At 38.8% G+C, this 22815-nt stretch overlaps 1 protein-coding gene and 1 pseudogene across 1 annotated transcript in view; one reads left to right on the forward strand and one right to left on the reverse strand.

Annotated features, from left to right (window-relative positions):
• The window catches only part of FBN2 (fibrillin 2), a 258860-nt gene that overhangs the window by 37754 nt on the left and 198291 nt on the right, over window positions 1-22815 (reverse strand). The window contains exons 35-47 of the mRNA XM_045487659.1: window positions 18932-19054; window positions 18255-18377; window positions 12694-12855; window positions 11886-11954; window positions 11317-11442; window positions 8929-9054; window positions 8148-8300; window positions 5739-5807; window positions 4740-4865; window positions 4430-4555; window positions 3843-3968; window positions 1881-1997; window positions 170-298 (exon numbers count right to left, since the gene is read on the reverse strand). Of these exons, the coding sequence (XP_045343615.1) occupies window positions 170-298; window positions 1881-1997; window positions 3843-3968; window positions 4430-4555; window positions 4740-4865; window positions 5739-5807; window positions 8148-8300; window positions 8929-9054; window positions 11317-11442; window positions 11886-11954; window positions 12694-12855; window positions 18255-18377; window positions 18932-19054 (1575 nt within the window). The remainder of the gene's footprint in view (window positions 1-169; window positions 299-1880; window positions 1998-3842; window positions 3969-4429; window positions 4556-4739; window positions 4866-5738; window positions 5808-8147; window positions 8301-8928; window positions 9055-11316; window positions 11443-11885; window positions 11955-12693; window positions 12856-18254; window positions 18378-18931; window positions 19055-22815) is intronic.
• LOC123603151 lies at window positions 10035-11278 on the forward strand (annotated as a pseudogene).

Raw genomic sequence — 22815 nt, forward strand, 5'->3', positions numbered from 1 at the left:
ATTGTTGGCGTTGTCCTTACACCAAAATTTCCCATGGTATCTTATTTCCGCCAAGTGATCAGATGATCCCATGACATGTGAATGGAGTTTCCAGGTGTGTGTGTAGGGCTGGGGAAGTCACATCCTTATTTAACAAAATACAAAGACTTTTTATTGTGTAGCTACTTACCTATACAGTTCTTGCCATCTGGAGTAAGTTCATAACCTTCATTACATAAACACTTGAAGGAGCCAATTTCATTAAAACACCGTCCATTTCTGCACACCTGACCAAAAAAGGAACTGCACTCATCTATGTCTGTAAGCAAATGAGAATTAGCTTTCAGAGAGAGCGCTTACATGCATATGATGTTACACGTCGCAATGTCAAAGCATACTCATTGGTATGCATTTACAAACATGCTTCATTACAATTCCTCATCAACACAGAGAAAAATGGCTCATATTATAAGGATCATGTGACTAAGACCATGTAGATCCCTACTATATCTCAACCATACTTTTTGATATTAATATAACAAATTTATAACCAGATAAAAACTGAAGGTTTACATGTAGTGAAGACTTCCATTCTTTTCAAATGAAAACTATTTCTTTTCCTGGAGACAAGAACGTATACAGATTTAACCTGACAGCCTAGTTTGCAGATGACTTTACCTGGAGATAAGCTGAGTATATTCAAAGGACAAATAATGGGGCATATTAAATACAGAAAAATACATTATAATAAAAATACTCTAGGACTGCTGACATGTGTTTTGCTGACAAAATGCAGAATCTGAAAGAAAAAACATCTTAAGTTTCAGTTCAGCTTAGGGCTGACTGCATTTGAGTACTTTTCTCAGTTGTCTGAAGGCTGTGCACTCTGATCAGAGCCATAGCAGTGTGTCTTCAGCTCTCCCTGGTTGTACAAAGGATATGAGAAACTAGAGACAAGAAGGTGGTACTTGAAAAAATGTCCAATTAGCTCTAAATTTTGTTCACAATGGCAGAATTTTGAAAAAGAAAAAACAAACCAAAACAAAATTGAGAAGAGCGTGTTTTGGGGTAAATCAGAGGTGCATTTGAGCTGTGCTGATCCCATCATGGTAGAAAGCCGGAGACATTATAGGACCAGGTGAACAAAGACACATTAGTTGGGACGCACCAGTGCAGTGCCTGACACGTGGTCAACATTTATTTGTCCTTTCTCTTGCTGTGTCCTCCACCAACTTCAGGAACCTCCCCTACTCACTGCCAACCCTTGTTTTAATCGTTGTCATTTAGGGGTAAACGATACAATCCTGTACCACGCAGAGCCGATACTTTTTAAGTTTCCACTGAAAATTTACAGTTGTTCAACAACTGAAATCAAATAGGTTTCTGAGGGCTGACCTGGACACCTAGCCACTGGCTCACCATTTCTGTGGGAAAAGGCATCTGTGGCTTCAAAAGCTGACAGAAAATAAAAAAAGTTTCAAGACACAACATGTTTTTAAGTTGGAGACTCTGTCAGTATTCGAATATAAATCAAGAATGCGTTGTTTGAAATACTTGAAATAACACTGGAGCAATGACAGGTCTATCTTCGATCCCATTTAAGGGGTAAAAATAACTTCAAATCATAGAGTAATCCCAGTAGATTTACTATCGTCTTCATGGCTTCCCCCCTGTATCGATGGATTGATTGACAGAAGTGCTGAACACAGCAGATTGTCCTGTGATTATTTAAGCCAATACTGTGACTTCAGTTCAGTGGAAATGAGTCAATGTTATTACAATACTTTTCGGCACCTATCTGCAACTTCAGGGATAAAAACATCTGATTTACTCTGGTTTTATTCCTTATTCCAGTATATTATATGGACATAAATAGAAGCAATAAAGGACTGAGAACTTACCCAGGCAATCATTATTATGAGTGAGTTCAAACCCTGGGTAGCAGAGACAGTTATAGGATCCAACCGTGTTTTTACAAGTCCCGTTTCCACATGGATGTCGCTCACACTCGTCAACATCTACAAAGAAACATTGGCTCCAAGGAATTCAATTTTTTAACTAGAAAAACACAGCCTGTTAAAGAGTTACATTTTTAAAAAGTACAGAGTCACTTATATTTTCCTCATTCAATACTTAGGAACCCCTATTTATTTCGGGAAAATGAGCATGAGGTGGAGAAAATTCTAAATTATAAAATTATAAGATGCGGTGCTGTTGAGTGACTTATAGGCTCATATAGCTAAGCAAGCATCCCCTTGAGTGCAGATGTTTTAACGAATGGGTTTGCTTGTCAACTTTGTAAGGAAACCAGTCTTCTGAAACCCTAAACAATTTGTTCTATTAAGCATTATCAACACCACTCCCCCAGAAATTTACATACATTAATTTGATCAGCACAACACAGACAAATTTTAGTTTCCTAAATTTTATGAGTTAACAGAATCCACACTGAAGATGTCTATTATAACTCATTAGTATTAGCCTTCAAGAAATGGAATTAAAAAAAAAACGTTTAGAAAGGACTCTTCCTAGAAGAGAACAGATTCCCTACACAATTAATTCCAGGCTGTGCGAACTCTTCTTCTATGCAAAAAAAAAAAAAAAAAAAAAAAAAAAAAAGTAATGTTTCTTAGGAAGAAAGCTTTGTTGAAGAGTAGTATTATGAAGGAGTCTCACTGACTTTCATCATGAATGAATTATTAGAATCGAGGGTCTATTTTCTCCATATAAAGCTCTGAATCAAATCTCATGTATTTTTTAGCAAATCATGTTCTCTCTCTTACAGAGTACAGCCAGGAGGAGCATGCGTGAGCAAGCATTCTCAGAAAGTTCAGGCAAATAGGGCTAGATCCACTATTTGTCTTTTGCACAGCATCTCCTAGAGAGTTTTTTCCACCACCACGGCCCAAGTCCACAGGGGAGGTCGCAGGAGGCAACGTTCTCCGGGCAGTCCTTGTTGTATGGATATGTCATAAAGGAAAGCAGTTCTATGGTGCTGAAATCTGACATTACTTTTCAGATAGGTAGTATCTTCAATACCAAAATAGTAGATGCATAACTTCAGCTTTTCCTAAACTGAGAATGTGCTAATTATACATAGCCAAGTTTTTAATGTAATTTTCCTCCTTCAAGTGCAAAGCAGGGAGAACTGTTTTGGCCGAGATACAGCCCACTGTCGACATCAGATTAAAGGAGTTACACTGAGTTCCAAGGTTGGGCTCCATAAGGGCCAGCCAGCCTATCTGCCTTTGCAATCTCATCAACTGTCAGCTCAGCAAGTACTTACTGAACATTATTACTGCTCAGTTACCCATTACATTAGCTATGGGGACGTTTTAGAGAGTTTTGGTACATTTCCTCCTAAAAATATTTTTTTAAGAGTTAAAACACAAAAGAAGCAGGTAAGTCCCATGTACTCAATGATTTCGGGAAAAGGTGTATAAGATGTGTGTATGTGTGTGTCTATATATTCATCTCAACCCTCTTGCTCCTACTACTATTACCACTCCCTTGCATTCTTGCAGTTGGAAAGGTTTTCTTAAATGGGACCAGAGAAGGGCAAAGGGCCACTGGGTACTGTGGGGACGTCCACATAACCTGGAGTGTCCCAGAGTATGTGGTAAAGTGTGTGAAAGGCATCTGGGCAAAAAGGCTGTGAACAGTGAACCAGAGAGCCAACCGTGGTGTCCCCCTGCTTGCAAATTTTACATTCAACGAAGGCATAAACGGTTTAACAGAGCTAACTTTTGGCCAAGACGGTTTCTGACAGAGACGTGGTAGTCAGTCACAGCCAGTGGCCGACCCATAGTCTCTTCTGGAGTCTCAGGTCACTTCTCTCCTGGAACTCAGGTCCTCCCTCTTACCCATGCACATGGTCTGGTCCTGGGAAGCTTTAAAGCCATTGTGGCAGATGCACTGGTAACTTCCTTGCAAATCCACACACAGGCCATGACTGCAAACATTAGGAATTTCTAAACATTCGTTGCGATCTAAAACAAAAAATAAAACACATGTTAGACATATCTGATTTTTATTAAGATTCCTTCATTTTTTCACAGGCATGTTTCTATAACCTGCTACTAATTATTACAGACAGGCTGAGAATGAACCATAACAACAGCTGAATCAAAAAAAAGCAAGGCTTTAAACTCTCCAAGACTTAAAAAAATTAGGCCATTCTTACACGGTGATGGGTATCTCAGGGATACTATTTCATTTTAGGTCTAATCTTTAGAAAATCCAATTGAAGAGATTTCTTTTACCTAACCAAAAACAAACAAACAAACAAAAAACTAAAATACATGGCAAAATAGTTCAATATGAATGAAAAGATTTACTTAGAAAATCATTTCAAAATTATCTCCGAAAACATTTTTTGGTAGGGAAGCACGGACAACTGCTTAGTGCAAGGAACACAGAATGCTGGGCAAGGAGTCGGTCTCTCTCTCACCTACGCAGGCTCCGTTGGGGGACAGTTTGAAGCCCGCGGCACATTCGCAGCGGTAACTCCCGGGGCTGTTGAGGCAGTCTGCGTTCCGCTGGCACAGATTATCACCGTTGCTGCACTCGTCAATATCTGAAAGAGCAACAGTTCCATTTAAAGAACTTCCTCACTCCATTACTATGACATTCGCTTCACTAGTTTGGTGACCCGCTCTTCAGTACTGTAGAAGAAACCATAAAAATCGGAAAACCGTCCAAAAATCATTTATGTCCACCAAACTTTCCTGGGTAGGGGGGTCATGCATCATTCAGATTACCTTCACAGACCAGGAGCAGGTCATTGTAACTGAAGCCCGTAGGGCATTCACAGCGGAAACTGCCAATCTGGTTGATGCACACGCCGTTGGCACAAATGCCTGGAATCTCTTTACATTCATCAATGTCTGAAAATGAACAGATTCGGTCAAATATACACGGCTCTGCTTAATGTATTTATCATAAAAACCTCTGATAATGTTATGGGTATGCTGGAGTGAGAACACACTGTCACAAAAATTTTAACACTGATATGAATGATATCTGAATTTACAAAAGCATATAAGGCCATATAACAGCCTTTTTCTCTTTAAACAGTGTTGGTAAAATAAGGAGCTGATCAATATATCAGGTGATTTTACTGTCAATGTAGTAAATAAACTTCCTAGAGAATCAAACTTCAAGTTACGTTTCGGGCTCCCCTGACTGCTGCTACTCATGTAATGATGAAAGCTATATGTCCTTAATTATCTGTACCTTGTTATATACGTATTGATAATGGAGACTTAAAATTATATTGCTTACTTAGTCTTTGAGGAAGAAAAGCAGAATGAACAACAGAAAGTACATTCAGAAAAAATTACTGTGGATAATTAATAATTCTGCAAATTCCAAGGTACATCAGTAGAAAGGGACACTGCAAAAATACACCAAAAACATAAACATATACTTAAGGAAAAGAGAAACTGAAGGTTACAATATAGTGGATTGTTTAGAGTCTTCGTGCAAAGGAAAATTAAGGTTTCAGCTTGAAATGTATGAAATCTTGAGATACTCCTGGAACTATCCTAACTCAATCACCAGACTATGCTGACAGAATAAAACCATTATTAACACTTGGGTCGAGTCTGTAAACATGTTAGGTCTTTCCTGCCTAACTGTATTAGATCAGAATCCAGATTATTATATTTCAAAGCACTTTAAACTTTAAAAACACTGAAGAGACTTTTAAATAATGCTACCTGTAGGTGTTAAAATAAACATAATCTGGAAGAACTTACCAACAGCTTTTCCAGTGTGAATGTCAAAGGTGAATCCAGGGATATTTCCACATATGGTCTTGAAGTCAGCTTTAAAATATAAATGAAACAAATGCACTCTTAAAATTTTCAAACTCATTTCAGGTAACATTTTACATACTATTGCTTGCACTGACAAATATATTTATATTACTCACAAGCATACATTTTAATTTCAGTTATATTTACTCACTAACAGTACCAGCTTCTGCGAGAAGTACATCTAGGCATTCTTTACCATTATTTTCATCATTAACTTTTTACTGCTCTTGTATTAGAAGGAAATCATTACAAGATTCAAAATATCTACTTTAGGCATTTAAATTCTTCTGTTCTTTGGAAATGCAGATCTTTAATAATGGTCCAGTTTATTCACACTGGAAAACCAGGTTAGGTTAGGAATTTAAAAAGGAATTAAAAATTGCACATAGGCAGAAGTGTGCAAAAAACAGTCTCACAGTGTGAAACAAACAATGAGAAATGAATAAGACATGAATTTTGTCTTATTTTTTTAAACATAAATGTCTTGTTAAAATATGAAATTTGAGGCATCAGAAACAACGCATCATAGAATAAAACAGAGACTATAACAGTTATTCCTACACATAATCTGCCAAACTAATAGAAATATAAAATTCTAATCTTTTTAAATGTCTTTTTTTTTTTTAATTTATTTATTTAAGAGAGACAGAGACACAGAGATGGAAGGGCAGAGAGAGAGAATATCCCAAGCAGGCTCTGCACTGCTAGTGGGCCTGGAACCTATAAACCATGAGATCATGACCTGAGCCGAAGTCAAGAGTTGGGTGCCTAACCAACTGAGCCACCCTGGCACCCCCCCCCCCAATTTTAATTTTCTAATTTCTACTCTGATCAGATTGCTTCTGATGCCCATGGTGACACATGTGAGTAAACCTCCTGAAAACCATACTAGGTAAAACACATATTGTATACTACCTACCAAGCGCTATCAAAGGAGGAACTCTAGGTTTCATCCACCAAAACTCACTGAGTATCCACATCACATACAGGGGCACACAATAAATAGATGCTCAATTCAATGGTGTCTAACTGCTTGCCAATGCACCAATTATAATTTATATGCATCCTCTCATTTACTATAACCATAGGAGTGAGTTACTGTCATTTTTAATTTATTATCTCTATTCTATATATGAGGAATCCATTTCACAAAGGAGAAAAGGATCTGCCGAAGGTCAGATAATAGCAGAGCTTCAATATAAATACAGACCTGTCCTCTTACACCTAAGCCTCACCCTATACTTCCTCTTACAAAAAGTGGTATTTAATTTCCCAAATCAGTGATCTTCAACCTTGTGATGGGAGTTTTTAAATTAGAGAATTGTAAAAATGTTTCCATTTGTTTTTTTGTTTTGTTTTGTTTTTTGGAGGAAAACTATGGCAAGCGAGTTATGAACATCCATTTGCCCATTGAATTAGAGCCACTGAGAAAGGCTCCACAGGTCACTCTTCATCATTTTTCTCCTTACCTTTCATTTCATCCCCACATTAATTATATCATTATATTAAATGGAACATTTAAATATATACATACCCTAAGCAATACCTGGCCACAAATGCAAAATCATTGTTTCTTATTTGTCCTATTGGTTCAAAGTTTAGTATCAACTACTAAACTAAACAGAATACAACTATTAAAAGTAACCACTTCCTACATCACAAAAGAGCCTGAATGGACCACAGTTTTAGGATATTTTTTTGGTTCTTGTAGCTATTCTCTTTCAGTTTTTCTTTCAAAAGAATCTGCGCTTGTGAGAAAAGTTTTACCATATGAAGACAAGTTTTATTTTCTGCCTAAAAATTTCAGATACACTTGGGGAAAAAAGGCCTAAGAAACATGTTGGCAATAGGTTGCTTTCATGTACAGTTTGCTTGTCAAATCCTTTTTTTTTTTTTTTTTTTTGCATATTTTCAAGACTGAAACTAAAACAATACATAATGAATTTGATGGACTTGAAGTTACTCCAAGTTTTTAAATCAAAATATTATACCTTCCGGGTTGACCACAATGACAAATAGTTGCTCAATAAATATCTGCTTGATGAATAAATGAATAATCAACTAGTACAGTGTAAAACAATGAATTTAAGTGGACCGGGGCTGTAAATTTTAGCTCTTTAGCAGTAGAGCCTGTTTTCAACATCCCAGACTTCCCCTCAAAAGATATGCCAGGAATCAGTATCTGAGCCCCAAGAGGGGCCGCTTGGGAGACTGGTTGTATGATGTTCCTGGACGTTCTTAGAACTAAACACGTGTGATTTTAGCTCACATTTGCTTTTTAGTATGTGGTCACATAGGTGTGTGTGCCACCGGCCTGGCCTCTGGCAGAAGCACGAGCTATGTGCTCACCTGTTCCTGGTGTTGGGCACGGCTCACAGGGTTTGTTCCACGCTTTGCCCACATTGTACGTGCAGCAGCACATCCTCTTTGTCACATTAAAAGGCAATTCATTCTCACAAATGGTTCCGTTATAGCTCCGGTAGCAAAAGCTTTTTCTCATGTCTATGTGCAGAAAAACAAGCCAACCAGTCACAATCATAGCAGGAGGCAGCTAATAGTGGAGTCCACATACCTGGAGACACCAAACCTTCTTGGTTAATAACTCCAGAATATTCCTCGGTCATTTGGAGGTATCTTAAAATAATTCTTTAAGTTGAATCTAAATCACTTCTAGGTTAACAGCTATGTCTCCTGTTTTCAAACAGGGGATTTCATTTATAATTTTCTTAGGAAAAACATTAACAGGTATTTGTTTCTCTACTCAAAGGCATTTATTTGATTTTAAAAGTAACACATATTAAATACATATTTTATTTTAAACATTCTATTATTTGTAAAATAATGTTTACTTTACATGAATGGAAAACAAAAATTATTTAGGAACAGAAAACCCAAACATTTGATGACATGTTGTATATCAGACTCAAGCTTTTTAAAAGGTAACTATATAGTCCAAGTTCAAAAACATAATACAGAGTCAGAAGTGTATAAGACTTGGAGATACTTCATCATTCATAAACACCTTCCAACCTTTCTGAACGATAATTCTGAGACACAAGTGCCTGAAATACAAGTGCTGGCTGGGAAGCTAACAACCGTGACCTAATTATTCTCTGAGACCATTACCTACCCATGCAGTTGTGGCCTCCATTGACCTGCATGTATTCAGGCGGGCAAATGCAGGTGTAATTGCCCAGCGTGTTGTAGCAGGTCCCAGGCCCACACACACCAGGATGTGCAAAACACTCATCAATATCTAGAGTGGGCAAGAACATCCATTAATTGATGAAGTTATTTTTCCATGAATTTATATTATTTAAACTACTAAACAAAGTATATTGCCGATTCCCCAATCCATATTTTTTTAAAAATTATAATTTAAAGCAATTATACTGAAAATACCCCCCAAATACATATTTACATGGCAAAAAGTGTGTCTTTTTCAAAGAAAAAAAAAAAACGCCAGTGTTAAAAAACACAGACGATCAGAAGAAATTTTTCTAAACTGGTAAAAATAATGTGAATGCTCCTATTTTTTCAAATAAAATTTTAAGTGAATTTTTTTTAATGTTTATTTTTGAGACAGAGACAGAGCATGAACAGGGGAGTGTCAGACAGAGAGGGAGACACAGAATCTGAAGCAGGATCCAGGCTCTAAGCTGTCAGTACAGAGCCTGATGCGGGGCTCGAACTCACGGACCGTGAGATCATGACCTGAACCGAAGTCAGACGCTTAACCGACTCAGCCACCCAGGCGCCCCTTAAGTGAAAGTTTTAAGTGAAATTCCATATTCTTCAAATGGAACTGCTTTAAAGCTTACTGTTCACTTACATCATTTAAGCTAGTACCAACTTTAAAATGAATGCAGTTAGGAAAGCCTTTATCTTTTTTTTTTTTAATTTAATAGGTGACCCACAGTGTCACATCAGTTTCAGCTGTACAACTGAGTGATCTGACAAGTTTATACATTATGCTATGTTCACTGCTACCATCTGTCCCATTACACTGTTATTACGGTATCAGTGACTGTATTCCTTATGCTGTGGCTTTAACTCCCTTGACCTCTTCATCCTGAAACTGGAAGCCTGTATCTCCTTCTCTTCTTTACCTAATTTTGCCCATCTTCCCACTCCCCTGCCTTCTGGAAAACATCAGCTTGTTCTCTGGGTTTATAGGTCTGATTCTGAGGAAAGCCTTTATCTTTATAGCTCCTTTCAAGTGAGTACCCCATTCACGGATTCCAGAAGTATCACAGATGCTAGTTATTCTCTTTATTAAATCATCCTTCTTCCAGAAGCATTCACCTAACACGTTCTAAAACAAAGGTTATGGCATTTTCATATTTCTGGAGACGGGGAGAGACTCGTATACTCTGGTGAGAGGGGGGAGAGGGAACGCGGTTTGAAACATGGCAGACGATGTGGACCAGCAATGAACTACCAACACCGTAGAAGAACCCCTGGGTCTCATCAGGCCCAGCCTGGATGAGCGAATTTATATGAAAATGAGAAACCAAAGAGAAATCCCACCCAGATTACATGCTCATGATCAGCACTTAAAAATGATATTGGGAGATGTGGAAGAAACTATGAGTACTACAGAAATTGATAAGGAAACATACGAGATATATAAGTCAACAAAACGGAATATTCCAATGCTCTTGGTCCGGGGAGTTGCACTAGTTGCCTCTCCATTAACAGTTGGCTGAAACAAAGCATTTATTGTGTATGGAATATAGGAGATGTTGTAGGACTGCCTCCTTAAATGTAAAAGGCATTCAGAAGAGAAACTACCCTAATTTCTGACATTAAGAAATTTTTGTCTTTTTCCAACCCTTTCAGTAAATGTAATCACCATGAAAAAAAGAAAGGTTATAATGGAAACAATTATATTACATGTTTAATGTTCATTTTTAGAAGCGCTCATTCATTCATTCATTCCGCAAATAAACATGGAGATTCTATCCTAAGTCAGAGCTCGTAGCTACCAAGAGGACCAAGATGTGGGCCTCTGACCAAGAAGCTCCTAGTCCCGTGGGGAGAAGCCAGGCCCCTGAGAGGAAGATTACTGTGCCATGTGAGAAGGGATGAGATGGAAGCAAGAAAGGCATCAGCATAATCTTTGAATGTCTTCTTACTATGCCTTCTAACATTTAAAAATTAATGAAAAATAATAATAGTTGCCTTCAAGTTTACCTATTTTCTGTGTATAAAATATAACTCATACCATCATTTGAACTAATAACTTACTTTCCAGCTTACTTTCATACTGATCCAGCTTTTGCCATTTATACTCAACTCATGCACTCAGAGAAAAATAATAAATTATAGCAAATGAGCTGTAAATCAATTTATTTATCATCATCCAAGTGAGCACCAATGATGTGAAAAGATAAAAGCTATGGACCAGGCTAACAGATCCTTTGACAGAATCTGAGGATGGGCCCTTGTCTCCAAGCCTGACTGGTGATTTTATTCTAAAGAGCGCTATTAACGTTTAAGTGTCCGTGCAGCTCACCTTCACAGATGCGGGTTTCCTCGCTAAGGTAGTAACCCTGCGGGCACTCGCACTGGAAGCTCCCAAAAGTGTTGATACAGTTTCCACCTTGGCAGAGACCTGGTAACTCCTGGCACTCATCAATATCTGTGGAAGGAGAGACAGCTCACTCACAACAAATACCACCATCGAGAACAAGAGTCACTTTTAGAACTCTCAAATGTGTGATACTGTAAGACCCACAGGCTTCCATGTGTCTGTGTGAATTCATACTTAGAGGATAGGCTTCTTGTGACCAGGAGTGTTTTTTTTTTGGCTTTGTTGTGCAAATGTACTAAAATCTGAGAAGAGTGAGCAAAGCAAGCTGGGGATGACTGCACAGACAGCTTCTCTGCAGAGCAGGCAGATCACTGCCATGGCTCCTATCTTTCTGAGTGACAAGCGCTAATTCGGCATCTTGGTAACGGACTGCACATCTGTAATTTTGTAAAATATTCTCATTCAGATTGCTCCACACTGACCTTCCTACCAGCTTTTCTCTAAACTCTTTACCTTGTTTAAATCTGGGTGACAATGAGAGGTGCACTCACCTTCTAAGATGATTGTGATGGGGTTAGGTCTGAAGCCCTCTCCTCCGGGACACAGGGTGTAATATTCAGCTATAAAACACAGAAGAGAAGAGAGGTGAGATCGATGGTTCAAGTGGCTGAGACAATGAAGAGGCATCTTTCAGTTGCTGGGCTCAAAATACACATCCAAAGAGGGGTAAGCTGTATTTTCCTTAGTGCCTTTGCAAATATATTTTAAAAGTATATTACATTTTACTTGAATTACGGTCACTGCTTCAAAAATTACATATGCAGAATAACTAAAACCATTTGTTTTTGATTAAAGAAAAAAAAACTTCAGCACAGACCATTTATATCGCAACTTTTTTTGCTAGTAAAAACAAAAACAAAAACAAAACAAAATGCAGAAAGACTCAACAATTCGAAAGTTTCACCTGTGGCCCTATCAGAACAGGCATTTCAATGTCAGACATCATTTGACTGACCTCAGGAATACACCATGTCTAGGAACCCAAACTACCACCAACTCTGAGATAGTCTCAGAAATGGGCTTTCTTTGTGATTACCACAGAGGACTGATAACATCACCATTCACAATGGATTGTGGTTAAAAAACTTTTTTTTATCATATCATGGAAAACGAAAAAAGAACAACTGTAATTCCTTTTATATAAAACATTCTTGGCTGCTTTCAGCATAATCACTGAAATCAGTCCAAAGTCAAACTCGGATCCCTTGCCACAGACCCCACCCCCAGCACAAGAGTAAAATGGCAACGAGTCTTCAGCCGCCAGTTTGTTCCCTTCCTCTTCCCCAGCTCCATACTCACTGCTGTTGACAGGGGGGCACGTCTCACAGGGGTTGCCCCAGGCCTTTCCCAGGGAGCAGCAGCACGAGGAGCGACTGACGCCCACCCCAATCTCGGTGTTGCAGGACAGACTCCCGTCTCCTCGAGGACCAAACTTCAAGTAGCAGTTGCCTACTCGGTTGTCTGTGGAGCAACACAGGAGCTTAAAACCATCTGTGCCTTAGCAAGAATTCCTTTTCAGAGAGAGGTCGTGCAAATGACAAAGTTCAAATTCCACACATTCATTTTAATCTCTAGCACAAAGCAATCTCTAGCTTTAAACCTCTTCAAGATTGCATAGTAGGAATGAAATTATGACGGACTTTCCTAGGTTCAGAAATCCATACACATCACTGACAAACAAAATTGTGAGAAATTGTTCAACTGGGACCTTCTCGATCTTCACTAGTCTGCATGCAAGAAAATTTTGCTATAATCAATTGATATGAATCATAAGTTTATCAATAATGTAAATAAAATCCCAGAGAAGTCAATCAAAACCTACGTATCCGATCAAAGAAATGTCGATAACCCCATCTCCTTCTTCTCCCCATTATCTGGTTTCGTTTTAGTTTGCACAGAGAACATTGAGAGTTTGGGGAAAGACACTCAGTAACAACTTTAGAGAGGATACTTAAGACATCAAAGAATCTCAGTCTTCCTCTTTTTCTAATCCATAATTATCATCTAGATCATTAGTTCCATCACTTTAAACACTAAAATGTGTTTTTGCTGAGAACTCTCAAATTTACAGTTCTTTCATCACCCCTCCTCCTAGAACCTTACATCATTCTGTCACCTGCCACCTTGATTTTTCAACCTCAGATAGCTAATAGTTAAAGTTAACACATCTAAAATCAAACTCTTGATATTCCTTCCACCACAAAATCTACCCTATTCCTCTCCGTATCTTCCCCAATAAACACCAAGTCCCTCATTTTTTTCAGTTGCTCAAGCCCTAAACCTTGGAGTCAGTCTTTGACTCTTAGTCATCTCTTATTCAACCCAGTAACAAAGTCTGTCACGTCTTTTTAATTTTTTCATGTTTTTTATTTATTTTTGAGACACAGAGACAGAGCATGAGTGGGGGCGGGGCAGAGAGAGAGAGGAAGACACAGAATCCGAAGTAGTCTCCAGGCTCTGAGCTGTCAGCACAGAGTCTGATGCAGGGCTCGAATTCACAGAGTGTGAGATCACGACCTGAGCTGAAGTCAGATGCCCAACTGACTGAGCCACCCAGGCGCCCCTAAAGTCTGTCACTTTTACCTTCAAAATCTGTCTGGAGTCTGACTACTCACCACTGCCTCCATCTCTACAACTTGAACCAAGCCACCACCGCCACTCCCGGACCACTGCAAAGGTCTCCTATGTCAATGTCATCTCTTGATTTCAGTCCTTGACCCAACGACGGTCCACTTTCCCCACCATACCCAGAGTAACCCTTCAGAAGGACTTCCGATGGCTCCCCTTCTCAATCAGCATAATCTCACGTCCTTACCATGGTCTACAATGTAGGTTTCATCCCTGGCTGCACACGAGAGTCACTTGGGCAGCCTCTTATTATTTATTTTTATATTTCTCATTTTGTTGTTGTTGCTGATTCAGGTGCGGAGATACAAGCTAACTCATGGTTCTGCTCTTACTAGGTTTGCATTCATTCATCCCTCCCATTCTCTTTTATCCTTCTTTTCCACTCCCCTTCCACATCCCCTACTCAGCCATCTGACTGTGTTTAATGGTATCTTTTTGTCTGAGTTCTTGCAAAGGGAGTACTTTTGTTTCCTTGAGCACATCTTAAATTTACACAAATGGTATTTTGTCACAGATCTCATTCCATTTTTATTACATTCAATCTGTCAACTCTAGGGTGTTCAAGTGTCATTTTTTAAAAATCTATCTACTCTTCAGAAATGGTTTCTAGGTCCCTGCTACCACAAGTACTGTGGCAGTGAACATCTTTACCCAGGTCTCTGGATAGGCCTCTGAGTTACTTTCGCTGCTGTCTAGCACCAGGAGACAAATTGCTGGTTCACAGTGTTTCCATATTCTAAGCCTTCAGTATCAGGAACAGAGTCACTGTCATTTACCATCTGTATCTTTCATTTTTTTTAAACTTTTTTAATGTTTTTATTTATTTTTGAGACAGAGACAGAGGCAGGGGAGGGGCAGAGAGAGACGGAAACACAGAATCCGAAGCAGGCTCCAGGCTCCGAGCTGCCAGCACAGAGCCGATGCGGGGCTCAAACTCACAGACTGTGAGATCATGACCTGAGCTGAAGTCGGATACTTAACCGACTGAGCCACCCGGTGCCCCAAGCATCTTTGAACTTTTTACAAGTAACTTTGAAAATACTGTACAGAAAAAAAGGCACAGTGGGACAACCTGACCAGAAATACTAATAAGAATTTAATCCTAACTCAAATTTTTATTCCATATTTTCTTGGTTTTGGAAAGATGTATGCCTGAAACGGTCCTGTGAATGCAACTAACTGCCCACTGGCTGCCATGCATGAACCTGTAACAAATCCATTTTGTAAAAACTGATTCCACATTTCAAACACATCTGTAATAGCTTCTAGCTTATCATTACTTCTTGTTCTTCTTTTCCTTGCATCATTTAAAACACAATGCCTGAAGACACTTTTGAAAACTGGGACAGCTCCTTTTTCTGATGAGGAAAGGACAGCTCATTTCTTTGCTCCACAAATAAAAACATTTTAATTTTCAGATTTATTAACACCAGCTAGAGTAGTCAATCCAATGATTTTTATTTCTACATACCGTATTTCAATATCCTTTGTCGAAACACCTGCCTTCATCGTTAGTCCCCTTAAGAACCAAATCAATTAAACTTGGTGTCGAAAAGAATATAGGGACCTTGGATGATTCAGGTACTTGTAAAATGTGGCATGTTGAAGTTTTCCCTATTGACTAAGATATGAGAATAGTATATTTCCTCTATCTAAATAAATCTATTACTCACTCTTTTGATTCCTGAATTGGAAAAAAATCTCATCTAGGATATGAGCCTCTGAAGACTCACAGCCTAGCATTTTGCTTCTATGATCAATTTCATCATCACCTTTGGAATCTAGACTGTAATCTGTGTTGTATTCATAACTGATCCACCTGACAGTTGGGAAACATTTTCCACATTCAATTTTCTTCTCTTTGTCATAAAGTGAAACACTTATCAACTCTCAACTGTGTTCAATACATGCTTCAAGAAGATTCCAAATAGAGTGTCTCTAGCTTTCTTTTGTAACTTCTCAAAAGATAATGCCATCCCCTGGGCAGCACAGTAAGAAAATTGGAGGAGTGTTTGATGTTTTATTTCACTATTGTGTCAATCCTTCTAGGTGATGGCATGGTTATCACTTTAGTGTAAATTCATCTTTGTTTTGAGCATCACTGCACCTAACTGATGAGTAATGATGAAATAAAACCTAAAATAATAAAATGGCAAAACATTTTAATACAAAGGAAAAATAAGATCACTAATATCTTATAATGTATCTTAGACTTACAAGAGGGTCCAATGGACCATTATGGTACTTGTGAGACAAAATGAGTCTCTGTTCTTTGGAAGACCTCTAAGAAAAAAAATAAGGCCATGAAGCATCAATCCATACAAAGAGTTAGAAACTGCTCTAAAAACAAAATTAAAATCTAAGTTGATTATATCTGGAGGGTTAACCTGGATGCTGTTATTCAAAAAAATTCTCTGCAAGGATACCTTGGTCTCCACTTCTAACAGTAGAACAGAAGGCTCCTTAAGGTCCATGTTCCTGCCAACACTTTATATTATCCAAGTTTCCAAAGTTTTGCCAGTCTTACCAAGTTAGAGTTATATAATTTTTTTTCATTTTTTTTCTTATTACTAATGGTTTTGGGCATTTGCTTATGTTTGTTCACTTTTGAAGCCCTCTCTTTTTAAGTTTATTTTTGAGAGAGAGAGAGACAGAGAGAGAGAGAGAGAGAGAGAGAGAGAGAGAGAGAGGAGGGGGGCAAAGAAAGGAGGGAGGGAGGGAGGGAGGGAGGGAGGGAGGGAGGGAGGGAGAGAGGGAGAGAGAGAATCCCAGGCATGCTCTGTGCTGTCAGTGTGGAGTCCAAAGCAGGGCTCGAACCCATGAACTGTGAGATCATGATCTAAGCTGAAATCAAGAGTCAGACACCTGACCCACTGAGCCACCCAGGCACCCCTGGAGTTCTCCTTTTATCAGTTGCCTGTTCATAGCCTTTGTTCCAACAAAGCTTTTAAGCAATACTGAGTCCCCAGTGACTCAATTTCTGGGCATGAAGCACCATCGTCATATTTTTAAGGTTCCAAATGGGATGTTACTCTGCAGCTAGGGATGAGAGCCACTTTGTGATCTGGGCTATTGCTCCTTCTCTGACTCCTGTCCTCAAACTGTGCCCATGCTCATCCCCACTCACCCTCCTCTTACTATATACACCCTTGCTGCTATGTCTCCAATGCCAGCACTGCCCTCCCACAGCCCTGTGCACCGGCTGTTCCTGTCCTTCGGAGGCTTCTCCTCTCCAAGCTGCAACTGGCTTGCTCCTTCCTTCATGGATCTGCCCCATCCCAACATAACACAACCCTTCTTCTCCAACAGCCACCAGTGTCAGGAAGTGCTTCTGCTTTTATCTGTCTCCCTGGCACAAGGACAGTAACACGAGAGCAGAGAACGTGCTCACTCTGTTCGTGTTGTAGTTCTAGCAGCTGGAATAGAGGCACTCAATATTTATTAAATGAATGACTTTGAATTGAAACGTCAGAACTTGGGGTATCCATAAATCATAACTAAATGATTATGTGTAATCATTTGACACTGAAAACAGCAGGTAGACTTCTACTAAAGCAAGGACTTAGGCTTTTTCTTTGGTATTCTCTCAGGCAATTCCCCAGATCATTTACTCCTCTAGGTAAATGTTCACTGAGATGCTGAAATAGAGCAGGCAGCAAAAGGTGGACAATTATCTTCTGATCAGAGACGTCAGGAAAGTTGATGAGAGACTCAGAAACTTTCGTGACTGCCTTCCTTCCTTCCCTTCAACCTGCTTTACTCCAGTGGTGGTGCTCATGACATCCAGCTCCAACTCTTCTCTTCTCTTCACTTCATTTATTTCCTTTCATGGCCCTTCTCATGGGAAGGAGAAACAGAGATTCCAATGACTCTGCCCTTTGTCCTGGCTAATGCACTGGACAGGGAGCCAGGCAACTCTCAACACCGCCTCAGCTCTGCCCTTCCAAGCCCTGAGATCCCAAGGAAGTTATTGCACCTCCTGGGGTCCTGGTTCTCAAGTCTGTGAAAGCAGGGGGAGGTTGGAGCAGGTAGCTCAAAAATTCCTGTTTTAAAAATACTATTGGAAGATAAACACGACAAAAGCGACCATATCTATTGGTAACCTGGAGTTTCTTAATGGACTCTTTTGTTTTCAAACTAATTGCAGCAAGTACTCATCACAGTGCACTACCAAGAAAGTCTGAGTATTTAACTCTGTCTAATTCTGTTTGTTTCGTATCTCCTTCACTTACCAACACAACCCACACCAGTGGGGTTCAGCTGGAAATCAGGGGGGCAGTTACACTCGTAGCGACCAGGAGTGTTGACACACAGGCCGTTGACGCAGTTTATGGGATCTGCACACTCATCAATATCTAGGAAAAGCATTTAAAATGTCCACATTAGCATCTTTACTTTCTCTGTGCATGCTTCTATTTCAAAGAATTTGGTGGAATCATTGCAAATTGTTAAAGATCTTTGGGAAAGCCTCAGCACAGTGAGATACAGATCAAATCCTTGTATATACCTACAACATGTAATACCAACCACACGATATTCATAACAGTATCATTTAATATCTTAATATCTTGAATGAATAATAATGAAATGTTGGAATTCTGAAGAAGAAAAAAACACATTACCATCTGCTTAACTAAAATTACATATGTCTATGTATATACATACACACATTTATACAAAGAAAGTTTCCTAGTTTCATGTCAGATATTTAATATTAAGTTGCTTATATTAAAAATGTATCAATTCCATAGTCAAAAATAAACGTGTCATAATGTAAATTTCTTTTTCCAAAAACTGCGTAACACAAGGTATATAGAAAGCTAAGCGGAAACTTCAGGAATTTGTGTCCTTAGCACAAAACATTCGTCTCAACTAATCCGAACACAATCAAGCCCTTAGCTTGCAGTACCTGTACAGTTTCCTCCGGTTCTGTCCAATTCGTAACCATCATCACAGATACAATGAAACATTCCAGGCAAATTATTACATGTTCCAAACACACAAATATTTTGGAAGGAGCATTCGTCAATATCTGAAGATAAAAAAACAGTAGTCTCTCATTTACAAAGACATTTTGATTTAATGTACATAATGTTAATAAATTTTTCTATCTCCCCAGATGTTGTTTTGCAGTAAAAAATGAGTCGGTAGACCACATAAATGGCCAACGACTAATGTTTATCTATGGAACCAAGACCGAAAAGAAATATTTTATTTTACTGAGCATTTTAGCGACCTTGGGTTATAATATACTTAAAAAAGAAGAGTTGGCCTGAGTCATAAAAGTAAACTACATACAAACATATCAAAGGATTGTAAAAAATTAAACATAAAAACAAATTCCAACATTTTAATAATACAGAGATGTTTTATAAACATCCACAACATACAAAGTATATAACATAATATTTTAAATTTAAAGATATCATTTAAAGTATTCAAGTTTAACTTCTTAAAAACTTTTATTATCCTGTCATCTAATCTGTTATCATAAACTCAGTGTTAACCAGGGAAATATTTTTTTTCTAATAGACTGTATTAAGATCACCCGTTGTCCTACATTCTCACAAATTTCATTAAAATGTCTCCATTGAAGTCATAAATTTATGAAACTCTTCCATGAAGCTTTAACTCAAAGTCAAAAAAGAAGTCACCCTTCCTCATTCATATGAAAATGAAGGCATGTATGTGTGTGTACAGCTGTAGAAATATTCTCTATTTCTACTCGTAGGAAAAGGTTGGACATTTTTGTCCACAAATGACCTCATATTCTGAGAATGCAAAGCAGGTATGTCATTCTAGGCTAGACTAGACCAGTCATGCTCACATGAGGTCGAGAGACAGACCTTAAGTTAAAAAAGGTCTGCTGGTCATTCCTGATAGTTAAAAAAATGGTAAGTTTTAACTATATTAGATTTCAAGTTTTGTTCAAACTGTGTTTAAAAGATCAACTGACATATAGGGGCACCTGGGTGGCTCAGCTGGTTAAGCAGCCGACTCTTGGTGTCGGCTCAGTTCGTGATCTCACGGTTTGTGAGTTGGAGCCCCACACTGGGCTCTGTGCACAAGGAATGGAGCCTGCTTTGAATCCTGTCTCCCTTTCTCTGCCCCTCCCCCACCTGTGCACTCATGCTCTCCGGTGTGTGTACCGTCTCAAAATACATGTTAAAAAATTTGTAAAGACCAAATGGCGTATAAATGTGTCTTTTCTTGTGTTGAGGCTATAAACAAAGTTACTCTCTTTACACAAATGAATAAAAAAGACTCATTTAACTAGTTGATGACTGAACAGTGTTCCTCTAGAAATGAAAATGGAATTGTACTGTCAGCCCTCTTCAGATTCATTTGACTTTTAAATGACCTTTATCAGAAATAACTTCCATTTAACTAATGTAATAATTGTGTGATACTTACATTTACCCAAGTGAAAAATAAGGTATTTTAGAAAACTGCCTTTTTTAAAAATTAAAGCATACTCAAATGTCAACAATACAGAAAAGTTCTAGTAGCAAATCGGGAGGACAGAAACAACACAGAAAATAAAGCAGCAAAAGCAGAAAATCACTCAGAAATCCATCCACCCAGAATTATGATTGATCAATATTATTCCAAATACTTCTCTATGCATAGTCACAGACTGAAGCTGAGTTTCTATGCATAAGATCAATTTGCATGTATCTCGACAGTTCCTCAAATACTTTCCAATGTTAAGAATTGTTGAAACACACTAAAAATTGATCCTCTTTTCCTTTTATGTTAAAATTCAAATATAGTTTCTAAACAGTATTAATGGATTCTGTGCTAGGAATGGTAAGAAAATGAGCATTTGCATTCGCTTCCAACTCATTTTTGTTATTTCTGTAACTTTCACTTTTTAAATGTTTATGGCATTTACCATAATCTCTGAAATAATTAGTATTGATTCTTAATGGAGTAAGGTTTTCACTGCAACTCTTACATTTATTTCTCAATTGATGGTGTTGCATTGCTGATAAGGTTTTTCCCCCCAAGAAGGGAGGGCCCACAGGTGTTTTCTCTCTACATTAATTTCCTATGTGACAATATGCCCCGTGACTTTATAACTGACTGACTGCTGACGTGGAATATCCTCCAGTCACATGTGACCTCAGAACTCTGTGGACATTGTTCTCATGTCTTTCAGTATCGAATGATTCTGTTTTGTTCCTGACTTTCCTTTTCTGTCTAGAGCCTGAAGGTTCCTTATCCTTCTCTAAAACTTAAGTAAACCAAAGTAATAAGGCTAAGTCCTTTCTTCCATCTCAAGAAAATGTGTGGCTGTTTGGTATCGTTCTCTATTTATTTTGAGCTCTCTACCTCCTGGACACCGATTACACTTGTTTATGGCCCTGGTCTTTTCTCGAATCACGTTAACGTCTTCCTCCTTTCATGTTCCTATGTTTTTGTTCGCCTATTTTTGCCCATTCTCTATGCTAGTAGTAATTATGCTTTCATCTCAACCTTTTCTGTTCTCTGACATCTCTATTCAATAGTTCTCCAATTTTGCTGTGGTGGTACCCGCTTCTTTTGTTTCCCATACTTCTGCACTTTCCTTTTGTCTTCTCTTATTTTTATAATCTCTTCGAATATCGGGCGCCTGGGTGGCTCAGTTGGTTGAGCATCTGACTTTGGCTCAGGTCATGATCTCATGGTTTGTGAGTTCTAGCCCCATGTTGGGCTCTGTGCTGACAGCTCAGAGCCTGGAGCCTGCTTCAGATTCTGTCCCCCCCTTTCCCTCTGCCCACCCGCCACCGCCCCGCTCACACTCTGTCTCTCTCAAAAATAAATAAACATTGAAAAAAATTCACAATCTCTTCAAACATGTTCACACATATTTGTGTTTGTATCAAGGTTGTCCGTGGCACAAGGCACCTGTGGGAAATGAGCTTTCTTTCCCCGGATAGTGTTCTTCGACTCTGGGTTGGTTCTTTACCTTTTGTGTGTTCTTTCACTGTTCTTCCATAGGATGCCTGCATAGTTCCTATCACGTATTTTCAAACTGTGCATGCACTGCTTGGTCAGCTCTTCTAGGAGTTTTATACACTAATACACTTTAGATGGAGTATTTTGATATCCCCTCCCCATCTTTATCTGGGCATTATTTGGAAGACAGGCTGGAGCACAAGTTTCATTAGAGCTGCTATTCTGTTAGCCCAAACTTTCCTAAGGCAGAACAGGAGTGGGGACAAAAATGAGAAGAGCTGCCCTGGGCTCTATGTGCCCTCTGCTAATGAACCTTGCCTCTGCTCTGTCTTCACACACGATACCAAATGGTGTGCATCCATGTTTACTCTACTGATAGAATCCTAAGCTGTCCCTGAGGAGCTTTCTCTAGGTTTTATATTCTCCCATTTTGGTGGAGTATATTGAGAAAGGGCCAACTGTACCAAGTGCTTGGACTCTACAGAAATTCTGAGACTGGGAATTGTTCTGTGGTGAGAAGTAGATGCTGAGGAGAAAATAGTGATCAGAGGGTCACTTCAGAGCGGCATATATTTATAATCAAATAAGAAGACCTGAATAAATTAAATTACTGAATTCAGGAGAAACTGTGCAGATGAGACAGATGTTAGAGACAGGGATAAGACAACTTCAAGGAGAAACAGGCAGAACCATGGAATAACATTTTTGGGATCTCAAAACGTGGCGTTTAGCAAAGAGGAGCAGGGTGTCACCAAAGATGAACTCCTTGTGAGCCACTCTCCTTGCCCTGGCAGCTGGCATTTCCCTCCCTGGCAATGATAGACTGTGAAAAACCAACACGTGAGGGAAGTG

Source organism: Leopardus geoffroyi, chromosome A1 (assembly GCF_018350155.1).
Source record: "Leopardus geoffroyi isolate Oge1 chromosome A1, O.geoffroyi_Oge1_pat1.0, whole genome shotgun sequence".
NCBI classification, from domain to species: Eukaryota; Metazoa; Chordata; class Mammalia; order Carnivora; family Felidae; genus Leopardus; species Leopardus geoffroyi.